Source organism: Notothenia rossii (genome assembly GCF_949606895.1).
Source record: "Notothenia rossii genome assembly, chromosome: 3".
Lineage (NCBI taxonomy): Eukaryota > Metazoa > Chordata > Actinopteri > Perciformes > Nototheniidae > Notothenia > Notothenia rossii.
The window spans coordinates 35217587-35231790 of NC_136901.1; the positions used below are offsets into that span (position 1 = coordinate 35217587).

Here is a 14204-nt window from a genome sequence, read left to right on the forward strand (position 1 = left end):
TTGCACCGCGGGGGGAGGACGGAGAGTCAGCGGTTGTTCGGCCGGGGTCACGCCGGCTCTGTGACACTCAGCTCGGATCTCCTCCTGTCACACCGCCGCTGGACGATAAATATAAACCTGCTGAGTCAAGCTGCCACAGGTTAGTCAGGGTACAACCGGAAGTGGTGCTTGTGCCTACTTAACCCTTAAGAACCCGGACCCATTTCTACTTTTGGGGAAATTAAGAGGAACATAATTTAGACAAGAACACATGTCTGACAAGTAACCCCACCTAGTGACATAGCCTATGTCACATTGGGCTTTAATGGTAAAATAACTCTTAAATAACTTCATTAATGAGGATGATTTTTTTGGTTTAAATTAGTTTGAACATTCTTTTAATTGAAGAATAAAGAATATATTAACTAAATATAATTGAATCAGAAGATCATAATAATATTTCTAATTGTGCATATATGTCACTCCGGGTTTACTGTGAAAGTTTAGGGTTAAAGTCCCAATGTGACACCAGTGTCACAGCGATGTTTGTCTCATTTGTTTCATATCAACTTGATCAAGAAATGTTTCCACAACAGGTTAAATGTAATAAAGGACATGTTATGTAAACATTTTAATTCTTAAATTGCTTGAATTTGACCTTTTAGCAAATAAAAGAAGCTTTTGAAATGTAGCTCGTGGTGTCACACGTGTTAGCCTAGCACATGGACTTCTTGGACATGTTGTTATGGCAACACAAAGTCACATGATCTGGACCATGACCCACCAGACTGTTCAGTGTGTGCCAGTTGGGGACTTCATGAGATACAAAGAAGGCTAAAGCTGTATAAGGAACTTTCCAGAACATTTAAAGTTCATGTGACACCCGTGTCACGGTGGGTCCTATGGGTTAAATCCGAAATAAAAAAAAATATATATATGTTATCCCTGATTATTTTATATGATTATTGTTCAATGTTTTTATCCACTTAAAGAGCTTTGGTGTGACAGCGTTTTGAAGTTATTGATAATATATTAGCCTCTCTGTTATTAGCCCTCTGCTCCACACTACCTCTTTTTAAATGTGCACAGCTCTCCATTCTGAATATAGTATGTCCTATTTAATTTACTGTTCTCAGTATCTTGCCTATTAATAGCCTACTTGTGTAAATATGTCTTTATTTTCAATTTGTTACAATAGTCTTAGTAATAGTTTTGATATGATAGTACTATTTTTTGCTCCTTTTTAACTCAAAGTCCACTTACTAATTTATGTCTCCAGTGCTTTCTACTACATCCCATAATCTTCTCCAATGGATGGCTCAGTTGTCTTGGAGATGGCCCAGTTGACAAATGTCAGATATGTTGGAAGATCCAGAAAAGTTAGTAGGCTAAGTAGACCTTTAAATAAATGTTTTAGTTGATGCATTTATTTATTTAGGCTACTTGATGGTCATACGACTATGTACTGTATATTCCATCCAATGAAATCGCTTGCAGGAGTGAAACTAGTTTTATACGACTTTTATTTTGAAATTCACAAGCGGAATAAATGCATTGTGACTAGTTTGACGATGACCTTATGTGCCTCCGGGGACATAAAAGGTAAAGTTTAACAGACTTAGTTAAATGGATTTATGTTAATGGTTTTAACCTGTCCAGTTGTGGGTTCTGTTGTGCAAACTCAGTCATTTAGAACCAAATCGTGCAACAGCTAACTCACCGTAACAAAATGTGCTTTTGTCTGCAATGGGCTCCACAAACACTGAGTGTAACAGCTGTTTGCAATGGCGTCGCAGCCTCTATAATTAACGAGCCCATATGATATTAAACCATGAGTAGTTAGGCTTAAAACTATAGAACAATATGTTTCTGCATGTGAATACAAATAAATAAACACAGACAGGAATCACTCACCAGGTTCAAAAGGCTATTTCCAGGATTACTATATAACTACTACATTGTTTAATATTCCCCAAACCCACCCTAAAACACGTCGGACTAGAAAATTAAAGTAATATGTAATCATTTATCAGCTCTGTTTTATGTCTCCTTTCTGATGGTATAAATCAGTGGTTGAAACATAGCACGACTTTGAGGTACTTCCTTTTATAAAATCCTTATATTCCTACTTTTCGGAGGCAAATATTGTACTTTGTACTCCACTGCATTTATTTGACAGCTTTAGTTAGTAGTTATTTGGCCTATTCAGATTAATTCCAATATCTTCTGATCAAACAAAGCCTTTACTTTAAGGTACTTGTACTATACTTGAGTATTTCATTTTGTACAACTTTATTCTTCTACTCTATGACACTGTGTGCCCTGTTGATACACTAATTGAATTAAATAAAACAATCATATGATGAAGTTACTTATCTGTAGTTAATAAAGTTGGCTGCAGGTATTCATGAGTGATATTAGAGAATATATCAATATTGTGTAATAATACAGTTTGGTCAAAAGAGCCATCATGATTATAACACAAAAAAATGATGAACATTATTCTGACTTTATTTCATATCAGAAGAGACTATTTTTTATTTGCACACTGACCAAATTGTATATAGTGAAGTTCCTGTGCGTGAACACTAGGGGGCAGCATGGCCTCAGATTCACCCGTTTTCATCATTTATTAACAAACAGATCACGTAGCAGAAATGTGCCTCTGCAATGCAGGTCAGTGGGTTAGTGGAGGATCCATACTGTCTGCTGCTGCTGTGTGACACTGCACCACCACACATCATTATCTCACCATTTGAAAGACTCCTTTTCAATCTAAATGGATCAAATGTTGTCAGTGAATGTCCTTGACTTTTATATAATGAGTATATTTTTATTTGCAATGTATCTGTAATATCAATACAGGACCTAGATCTTTAAAAAAGCAGTAGCCTACCATAACTAGTTTGTACTTATTACTCTCAAACATTATTCTGACAGCTATCACAATGCAGATTAAGATTTTAAAAATACCAAACGATCATATATTACACATTAAATTAATCAACAGTATATTTACCCAATGTAATGTAGTTAAAAACAGCAAGTCCTTCCACATATACGCTTTCGTAGCAATCATTTTATATTTAATATATTTTGCTGATACTTTTGCTGATGCAATGCAGCTTTTTCTGCATGTAAACGGTCTGCAGAGCCACAAACCCTCAAAGTACACCCTGTAGCGAGTACAACTCTAACACAGAAAATACCTGTCTATGCTGCCCCAGAACGCCTCGTTGGGGATTTCTCTTTTTCCATTGTTTACTTCTTGGGTATAGTGACGTATTTCGGGTATCGTGACGTAACGGCTCCGCAGATTGGTGCAGTTACGTTACGTCCGCGGAGCCGTTACGTTTGGACCAATCCGCGGACTTCTTCACACACACACACACACACTCGGCAGGACGTTGCGAGGCTCGCTGCTGCAAGGAGCGGACACTGTGAGCTGGCTCACTGGTGTGGGGTCGGCGAGGCAGCGAGACACCGCGGAACTCAGCCTGGGCACACACACTAACTCCCAGCCAGAATGCGGGTGTGTGTGTGTGTTCAGGCTGGGTTTCGCTGTCTCGCAGACGGCCACTGGGCTCACAGGGGGGGGGGCAGGAGCTCCAACAAGCCGTTTAGGACAGAGAGTGAATACACATACTATACACAGAGATGCTGTATGAGAAACCAATGTGATTTTGGAAAATTGCACAATATAAATGTATTCCAGTATACCTCAACAATGGAATTATGATCAGTAGAAATGGCCGTGACATGGGACCTTTAAGATTAAAACTATAATCTATTATAGCATCTTAACCCTATATGCCAAGTAAAATTATCATTATGTGATCTGATTTATTTTAAACAGTAACTTTATGACATATTTAAGTGAAATAGTAGCTCCTGTGTCTTCAAGTTATGTTTAAAAAGCATCTCCATTAGCCTGATGTGTAACCTGATGAAAGGGCGTGAGTGCATTCATCATGTATGTTGAACACTGCATATTAAGGCCCTTCTGTGTGAATGAAAGAAATGTCAAATCAATAATGTCCTCAGAATGGCAGCAGCACCCCGCTGAGTTATTTATTGATTCCCTTTTTTCAGGAGGGACCTAATTTCCCGGCCCGTTTTGATTTTCGAGATGAAGCTCAGAGGCAGGAAGTTTTCAGCAGAACGAGGTGAGTTCTCTTTCAAATCTGTTAACGGAGGAAGTGTCTGTTTTTCTGCAACCTTTTGCTCACAGGCGTTGACCTACAACCGGTTTAAGCCATTACTACGTCGCTGAGAGGCAATACACTATCTGTTGACAAAGTGAAGTGACTATCACAGAATTAAAAGAGAAATACTTCTGGACGGGGGTGCGCCCAGTCCAAAAACATCACGTAAACATATCAGGGACTTAACTGAGTGCAGAAAACAGATCATTCCTTACCTGTGAGGTGAAACCTGAGGCTCAGAAACCACCGGGCATGTAGAGACAAGAGGGAAGAGCGGGGAAAACACACAATTTCCCAGTGTTTGTATTCCTGTGTGGACAAATGCTGCCGTCTGGGGAAAGTGCATAACGTAAATGTAGCTGCTCCTAACTGCCCATTATTTGGAGATTAAGTGGTGTCTTTAGCTCGTGCTCTGGCGTGAAGCCTGTTGCAAGGGCCTTCAGGGTAAAATGATACGGGGTCGCTGAACAATAGAGGATGGCTTTGGGCTCTTTAGGATCGATTTCCATCTTCTTTCCTGTCTTTGTTGTCACGGGATAAATGCCACATACGTTCTACCTATAGATCACGATTGTGTCTTTCACATTGTGGAGAAAAACTGTCTGAAGTCGGATCATTTTACATTCTCAGTCAATTGTATATAGGGTTAATTTTCCTAATGAGGTAACAGACAGTCTCCCCTCTGGTTCCAGTCATCTCTTATTGGACGGTCATTTACTTTACTGGCTCCCTATGGATGAAGCACTTCACTCTGATTCACTTTCCAGCGCCTAGAGACCAATGCAGCCGTCCCTGGAGGTTGGAGACTGTCTTTGTGGTCGTTTGGGAGCTCTTCAATTACTTCAAATCATAAGTGTTCAGTCTTTTACCCAGATTCTTATTTGCAGGGTGGAAGAAGCAGGTTTAACTTCCTGGAATTACCCTTAAAGTCACAATTTATACTTGTTATTAAGGTAATTTCTAGTTAATGCAAGTGGACGGCCATCCACTGCTTTGAATGAAAACTGCCTTTAAATTAATATCAAACTCAAACAGAAAACTCAAAATTAAATGAATTGAAAAAAATGATATTTACGAGGAAATTATTTGAAAAAACATTTTTTTCTTTTACAATTTTAAAGTGTTTAATTGCTTTTTTTAATATATATTTTTATCTCAAAACATAACCATTCACACATATTTAATTTGTTCCTTTCACTCATCAGCCTCGCCTTCCATCTCAAGGCTTTACTGTATAAACATTTTATAAAAATAAAAATGGAACAAAACATGATACAAATATACAGTAAATCAAAAATAATAATAATACTGCATTACATTTTGTTCTTTTTTTTTAAACTGACATTTGACTTACAACAAATAACATGAATACACATTATTGGGGGGGTTTATTGTTCAAGAAACTCAATGAATGGTGATGACTACATTTCCGTTTTTTTAGATACCGCATTTTATGCAGCAGCTCCTCCACTTGTCTATATGTCCACTCAGCAGAATTCTTTCATCCAGCCTGGGAGGAGGGGAAAGAGATGGGGGGGGGGGGAGGACCATGTGGCGCCTCCTCTCCCTCCCCCTCCTCACCCCTCATGCTCCTCCTTTGGGGACAGGCGTGCTGGCACATGAAACAGCTGGTGTCCCCTGAAAACCAATTATAAAGGCCCCTGGCCCCCCGCCCGGCTGCATGTATGGGCCGGTCGGGGGGGGAGAGTGTGATCGTTAGCTTCCACAGATGAGGCGTAACAAGGGGCCGCCATCGGGACCCTCAGATGGGACCCCCAGGATATAGATTTTACTGTCCAGACCTGGATGTATAGGTGGAAATTGGAAATTCAGATGCAGGAGAGGATGATGTTTTATTTATTGCGAACACTGTATATCCAGCATGGGTCCCGACTGGAGCGCTGTACAGATCTGGGGCTGTGGAGCATGTATTGTAAGCATATTTTTGCATGGAAAATAAATAAAAATCAAAAGTGAGTGAGACTTGTTTCTGCAAGCGGAAGTTATTTAATGGAAAGCTCTCTTTTAATCGATGTTCCTAACAGGTTGTGTATCACTTTTGGACATAATTAACTATAATAAGGGGATCCAAGCAGGAGCGTGTTATTGATCCACTTCCTGCCGGGTGTTGATCAAACTTTTCAGCAGGGGATCTGAACGAGAGCCAGCCTCATTAAAATACATTTGTTATGTCCCTCGTGAGACCAAAAGAAAGATGGACCCGTTGATATTTAGACTGGTCTTGCTAGAATTGGGAGACAAAATAAATGATAAGAGATTGAGGATTTTGAAGCTGCTGTTTTCCTAGATATACTCTCTTCGATAAATACTGAGTCAGCCCGTCTGTTAGTAAAAGACCCAATATTGATTCAGGTCTTTCAATAAGGTCAATTGGTTTATTTGAGGGTCTTTGGTTTTCTTTGATTTATTGACAACCTATCAGTAAGTCCCGCGACCCATTAATCAAGATGGAGACAGGCTTTCAGCGACCTTATGGGCTTCATTCAGTATTTTGCATCTCAATTTTATAACATCATTGCAGTTAAGAAAAAAAAAAATTAATAATCAAAATTGATGCAGCAGAGGTGTTGTCTTTCCCCCCAGAGGAACTTTTGACAAAGTGACAAGCCAGCATGGAGCCAGAGATGAGGTCTGCAGAGGTATGAAGTATTAAACGCACTTCTTTCACCAAATATTCATGTTCACACTTGCAGTCTTCAGGCCTAACCGTTGTGTCTCAAAGGAAATCACATGAGGCACTTTGTCCTGATATAACAGAATTTGTCCTGTAACACGTGTAGTTTACAAAATATCAGAAAAAGAAACTAAAATGTGCATCATCTTAGTTTAACGTGCGAGCATGCTAACATTTACTTATTGGCGCTGGGGGAATGTGGCTCAGAAGGTAAAGCCACCAATTGAAAGGTGGTGGTTCGATCCCCATGTTTTTCTTGGGCAAGATACTTTACCATCTGTGTGTGAATCTATTTCGGAGCCTTGAATGTCAGCTTCTGCCACTGTACGAACGTGAGTGCTGACATGTATATGTAAAAACACTTTGAGGGGACGCAAAGACTGGAAAAAGCGACATATGAATAAGTAAATGCTGTTTACCATATAGCACAGAGTACAGCTGAGGCTTAACATTTTCACATTACATAAGGGGATTATCAACGAGCCATTGTTCAGCATTTGCCGTAAAGTTAGTGTAGGGATTGTCTCGTTGTTTGCTCTTCACACACAAAGTTTAGTTATTTGAGCGGCCGGTCAATGAAAGACAATAGAAAGTCATGAGAGAAAAATCTCTGCCCGGGAATATACAGCCCCTCTGGATGATAAATTAACCCTGAGCCTCGTCTGAAAGGTCAGCGGTAGTCAACATAATCTCCTGTCACACACCTACACACACACATGCATGAATGCTTGCACATAATCCCTGTACACATGCTCACTGAAGCCCAACTTGGACAGATATAACAATCTGTGTGATGAATAAGTGATCGGTACAATAAATAATAAATAGTACACATTATTATCGGCAACAATGGTGTGACTTTAGTGTTTTTCCTCTGGCTTCACGACAGAACAGATTGATGCATAACGCAGAGAGACTGCAGATCTGTACAGAGGACCTCATCACACACCTCCAGCCCAATGTGTTAACGGTGTGTCATCTCTCTGAGTATGTGGCGGTGAGGTGTGAGACGACTTCTCGCTGTATAACACACTTTTTTATAGTTCTTTGGCTTCGAGGCACATTTTGGGTTCCCCGTGCAATTTTCACAATCAGCTGTAAAGAGCGTTAATATCCTCGCCTGAGTCAGAGTCCTCTTTTAAATCTCTCCTTACACAAACATCTCCATTTTCTTAGATTTTCTTTTATCTTGTATCACTAGAATTGGTTTTTACCTATTTTATTCTGGGCCTGTTTTTGTCTATTACATAATGTTCTCCATTTGACAAATGTTCCATCTTTGTGTGAAGCACGTTGCAGCCTCGGTTTTGAAAAGGGCTTTATGCAGCAGCTACAAAACATAAAATAAAAGCCATTGAAGGAGCCTCATTTGAACTGATATATAAAATATGTAATAGATTTGTTATCATTCAGGCCAGTTAGGAATAATTGCAACACATCCCAACTGTACTTGCCAATTATTTGTTATGCCCTTATTTAATAACGTCTTAGATGTCTCCCATAGGGCAGATTTACTGTATTTGAACTGCAAAGTTTCTACTCAGCTAGGAGCCTTTTAGTGCCTTTTTAGTCTCAGTCTTCAAATTAGTTTAATAAACACAGTTTAAAGTCTAAGGTGACATCAGGTAGAAATCTGGTTTCAAACTGTTTTAGTTTCCAACCCTTAACAGCGCTGCCATGCTTCGTTGGACCCCCTTCACAGCCAGGTAGCATAATTTTCTATGCTCATTAAGTTTGAATATTTCTCAAAGAAATCTAATATTTAGCATTTGAAAACAATATGAAAAACAGTTTTTGGTCGAAGTGTTCCACTGGGTATCACAAGATTCACCGCATGTTACTTTATAGCAGAAATAAAGTGTTGTCCTGGCTCTCTTACTGGCTCAATATGCATTTCTCTTAAAATCAGAAATGTATCGTGCACATTCTTCCTTCTTTTAAGTATGCTTCCAGTGATGAGCACCTCACCCCTTGTTGGGCAGTCATTTTATAGAGTTTTGCTTGAATAATAATTTCTTAATTTGCTCTAATTAAGCACAGTATTAATTGAAGCAGGCCCTGGCCTCTGTCACAACATCAGTTGAAATAACTAATAATATACTTCTTGTGCTTAGCCTACTTGCTAAATATTCCCAAATCAATTATGTTGTGTTTTATATAGTCCTCTGCCTGCACTTTTTAATTGGAGTTGGAGGAAACACGTTACACAGGATTAAGATGGTGGTCTAAAGGGGCCCTACTGCTAATTGTTGCATCAGGGCCCCTAGACCGCTAAAGAAGCTAGACACAAATAGATATTTTAACAAACATATATATATCTTCAGCATAATGAATCCAGATAGTTTTTGTTATTATTATTATTATTATTGTTATTATTATTTAATCTTTTCTAGTTAAATAGAATTTTGACAGCTATGATGCACAACCATGATAATCAAGTAAAAAGGGGGGCCGGTTCCAACGCCCCCCAGGTGCATTTTTTGCTCTGATCACGTGTTGGTCCCGCCCCCTTCTTGCCGCCTCCAATAAAGCACAGCAAAAGTCACCGCTCCCCTTCTTCCTTCATGCAACCGAGCCCACAGCGAGGCAGGCAGCGCGGGCACGTAAAACGAAACCACCGGAGCCCGCGTGCGTGAAGCCTGCGCACAAAGATGATGAATTAGTAAAACAAGAGCTCCGGTAACAGGACGATCCGGAATCTGGGTCTCATCAGAGGACACATGTGGAGGTTATGTCCCTAGAAGAAGGCCAGGTGAGTCCTCCTCTGCGGGCGAACGCGCGTCGGTGCTTGGTGTGCGTCAGCGTTTTTTCGGTTTGACTGTGAATTATGAGAAGGGGGACTGGAGTTCGTGACAGATGAGCCCACAAACTCCTCTCATCTCGGCATCCATAATTCACAAGCCGCAGTCAGGCAGTGTGGACACGCAGGTTCCTGCAGAGCATCTTCAGGAGGCGCTCTTTAGAGACCCCCAATAATAATACTGTGACTGAGCGAGCATTAGTGCAGCAGCCATGAATACAGCCGGGAGATTGGATCAGCTTTAAGGCTTCCCTGTGTGTGCAAAGTGCAGTAATAACAATAAGAGGCGATATCATGCTGCATTCAGGGCTGTTATCACTGGAGAGCAGGTAGCACACTCTCATTTAGGCCACTCTTGATTGATTGATTTTTAATGACATTATTGTTTTCACCATGTCCTCATTGAATTCTGATCCTGTTTGCCCTCATGGTAATAAAGCCCAATGCTTGAGCGGCGTTAAAACAGCTTCATCATGCCTCGGTGCAACGTGCGTCAGATCTTGTGACGTCTAAAAAAGGAGCATTATGATGTTTCATACATTTGAAAAGTTTGATAGATTCAGCCAGTGTGAGTTTGTAGTGTCGGATTATCATATGCACACACTTTATGATTTAGTGTATTAACGCCCCTCTTTCTGCCCCCTCTTTAGCTTTAATAGGCTGCAGCGTCACGGAGGCAGCGCTGTGCGCACTGGAAACCCGGGATTCAATTGGTGGAACCAAGAGGGGAGCCCCGGCCTTTTTCACTGCAGGAGGAGCAGACTTAAGGGAACCGAGAGAGAGGAGGAAAAATAGAGAGAGAGAGCTCACTGCCAAGACAGCAGCAGCAGTGTGCGCAGTTTCCAAATCGGCACAGCCTCCTCTGCTGCACGGCATGAGGGACTTCACCCAAACTGCGCATTGACTCTGCAGGATGCACCTAGGCGCGTGCTTACTTTGTTAGACAGGCTGTTCAGGAATTTGTGACACAGCCTGACCACAGCTGCGACATTACCCCCTCCCCCCCCCCAAACTGAGAGTTTCTCACCCCCTGCGCTGTGGCCTTGTGGTGGACATGGGAAATGTAAACAGTAGTCGGGCTGGATTGTAACTACGCACACTTCCCACGTCCTCCTCCCACCTCCTACCGGGATGGAGATGGAGACGGAGAGGGTCGAGCCGGAGCAGGAGAGGGAGGCAGAGCCGCCCATGCACAGCGTCCACGGGACCAACCGGATCCGGCCGTCCTCGTACAGGGCCCTGCGCAGCGCCGTGTCCAGCCTGGCCCGCCTGGATGACTTCACCTGCGAGAAGATCGGCGCTGGCTTCTTCTCAGAGGTGTTCAAGGTGAGAGAAAGTGCCATTGCTTTTTTCCTTCTTCTGCAGGTTCAAAGTTTGCATTTTCAACTCCTCCAGGTCTCCAAAATCCAATATGTATATGCATTTGATTATGCAAGATGGTTAGGCAAGAGTGTGTGCAGAACTACACTTTTTTAACAGATTAGAGGGACTTCCTCACTTCATCCCTTACCCTCTATCACAGAAGCTGTATCCATGGCAACCAGTGCATCCTAATAAGCATGATGCTGCTGAGTAATTGCAGGAGGAAGTTGGTGATGGGAGTTTTTCTTTTTAAAGGATGGCGTCATGTTGGAAATGTACACCTCGCTGTCCTTCCTTAAGGTGCTCCGCTCTCCACACGTGTTTGCTCTGCACTGACCCACATGTTGTGTAAGGTGGTCTCAGTGTGTGTGTTGGTGTGTAACTGGATCCTATCAGGACAGGTAGATCCGACACACGTGGAGGTAACACTATCCCGGTTTCAGGACAGCAACCTCACCCCCCTTCCTGTCACGCTGCCGTTCACTTGCATAGAGGCTAACTCTGAGAGTCGCCTGATTCGCCTCATTAAGAGTCGCCACATACAGAACAACAGTGTGATGGTTTGAGAGATAACACAACACAAAGGGAGGCTGGTCAGGGAGCAAACGGCTTCATGTTGGAAAGTGAACTTGGTTTATTTTATATAATGTTTGTTTAAAAGCAGAGAAAGTTGTGGATATTCATTTAGTCCACGAATAAGGAAGAAACAGTTAGGAGTCTAACCAGTAAATTCACATTGTCCTTTAAAATGGATGCAGGTTAATTAATTTTTATAGATTTATGGATTAATTGTTTCAGCCCTACTTTATGCGCGAAAATATGTTTCATAAAGCAGTGTCTTGTAATCCCATGTGATCAGCCAAATGTAAACAAACATGTGCTATTACCAAATGTGATTCATACGACTGTATCACATGTAAGCCTCGTATTCCTGAGACATTGACATTTCATCAAGCAAAGTAAAAACTCTGAATTAAGCTCTATGAAAACTCAAGCCTTGGAAATGTAAGGCCAATTTAAGCCTCACCTCATTAATTTAAGACTTTTTGTGTTGTGACTCGATGTTGTGAAGCCACTCCTTCAGCTTTGCCCTTTGAATGGCCAATGAGCATGCAAATGTCACTGTGGTTTATGGCTGGCTTTTTAAGTTAGCACTTAGGTTTGGATCGGCTGCCCTTTTGATAGCGCCATATAAATGCAAAGCCATATAAATGCAAAATTGTTACCGTGGCTATCAGTCACATTTATAAACTTTGCTTACATGGCTGAGCGATTGTTCCTGGATCAGCTCAGAGTAAAAAGGTCCGACTGTTCTGCAGAACAAACCATCTGATGTTTCGTTTGTTTCATTAAGCAGTCACTTGTGTGTATAGTGCATTTCCTTACATTCAGGCTTTGAATTGGACGTCTTAGCACTTGGCTACAAAGGCTCCTGGCTTCCAGCTGTGTGTGTGTGTGTGTGTGTGTGTGTGTGTGTGTGTGTGTGTGTGTGTGTGTGTGTGTGTGTGTGTGTGTGTGTGTGTGTGTGTGTGTGTGCGCGTGTGTGTGTGTGTGTGTGTGTGTGTGTGTGTGTGTGTGTGTGTGTGTGTGTGTGTGTGTGTTCGCTCGCTCGCTCGCGGCAGATCAATGGAGGCTTGCAGCAGGCTGACGGGCAGCCATTCACCTCTCCCATGTGCAAAACCTGAAAAAAATAAAAGGGGAAAACAAAAAGAGGGAGAAAGGAGGGGAGCATAGGTCAAGAGAAATCCTTCAGGTGCTCTTTTTTATCTTCCTTTTTAATATTCTTCAAAGGAAAGTTCCTTGAGTGTTTGCCTTGTGTAAGACTCCTTTTGTTTAGTTTCTTTTCCCATTAGCCTTTAACTGAACCTGACGGCTACAAAGCAATAAAACCCCTCGATCTCAAAGACATTGCACCATTGCTTGATTAATTTAATTACAGGGAGTATTTATTTGTACTGCTTTTTGCTCAGGGCTGAGGCTTCCTTAACAAACAAGTTGGATTGATTTTTAATTGGATTACTGCGTCATGTCCACCTGTATCCGTTCTGATGATGCATGTGTATATTTGCTAATACAGATAACACCTGCTGACTAAGAACAAGGAACCACAAGATCAGGCTTCTTTTGGATTTGGTTCTCATTTGGCCCTCCTCCATCATTTACATGAGACATGGAAATATGTCCATGTTGTTTTCAAAAGCTTTTACCGTTTGGTTGAAAGTGGAAATGTTTGGATCTGTAAAGGCCTTTCATAGGCAAGCTTGTAGCAGTGTGGCTAGTTGCTAATGTCTTACCACACCAACATGTTTTATGTTTAAGGGTTTTAAAAGTAATAGTTTTGGGAGAAACCAAGTTCACTTTCTTGCCAAGAGTTGTATGATAAGATTTATACCACTTTTATGTCTGTATCATAAATCTGAAGCTAAAGCAGATAAGCTAGTTTGCTAGTGGAGCCTCGCAGATGGGGTTGCTGCAGCACCCGCGTCCAATCGCGCTGTCTCGCAGACCCCACGCAGCAGGAAATGAACCCAGCTCACACTGTCCGCTCCTCGCAGCAGCGAGCCTCGCACACGGCACCCAGACCCCACGCAGCATTCTCATCTGTTTGTCCTTACTGGTGTCATTTTCTGGTTGCTAACGCCATTGTAACACACATAATCACTGATGTTCCGCTGTAACGGTGGTGGACCAATCAGAGCACAGTGGGCGAGCTGACCAATCAGAGCACAGTGGGCTCATAAGGAGGGGGGGGGGGGGGGGGGGGCTCCAACACGCCGTTTAGGGCAGAGAGTGAATACACATACTACACAGAGATGCTGGATGAGAAACAAATGTGAGCTTGGAAAATTGCACAATATAAATCTATTCTAAACCTCAACAATGGAATTAGGATCGGTAGAAATGGCCATGACATGGGACCTTTAAGCTTTTAATATTCTTTTGCAAGAAATGTGCTAATCTTAAAGTGTCTGGTGTTAGCGTGGTCACACCCTGGTTCGTGTGCAAACAGCCCAGGTTGGGAAGGTCTGATTTTCTGGTAGCTAGAAAATCTCAGAGTTGATGAGAAATGTTTGTCTTTTAATTGTTGCGAAAAGTGGGAGGTAACACTGAAATTCAACTAGGCCTACATTAACATGAGTCACGCAGTGAACATTTCTCCATG

General features: G+C 41.7%; 1 protein-coding gene across 2 annotated transcripts in view; it reads left to right on the forward strand.

The window, feature by feature from the left end:
- The first annotated feature begins 5 nt into the window (after window positions 1-5).
- The window catches only part of tesk1b (testis associated actin remodelling kinase 1b), a 31426-nt gene continuing 17227 nt past the window's right edge, over window positions 6-14204 (forward strand). Inside the window, exons 1-3 of one of the 2 annotated variants that reach the window (XM_079669899.1) lie at window positions 6-139; window positions 4072-4145; window positions 10330-11005. In XM_079669899.1, coding sequence (XP_079526025.1) covers window positions 10811-11005 — 195 coding nt within the window. In that variant the 5' untranslated portion in view covers window positions 6-139; window positions 4072-4145; window positions 10330-10810. Of the gene's footprint in view, window positions 140-4071; window positions 4146-9422; window positions 9632-10329; window positions 11006-14204 lie in introns of those variants that run through there. The other variant, XM_079669898.1, reaches the window with a different exon arrangement.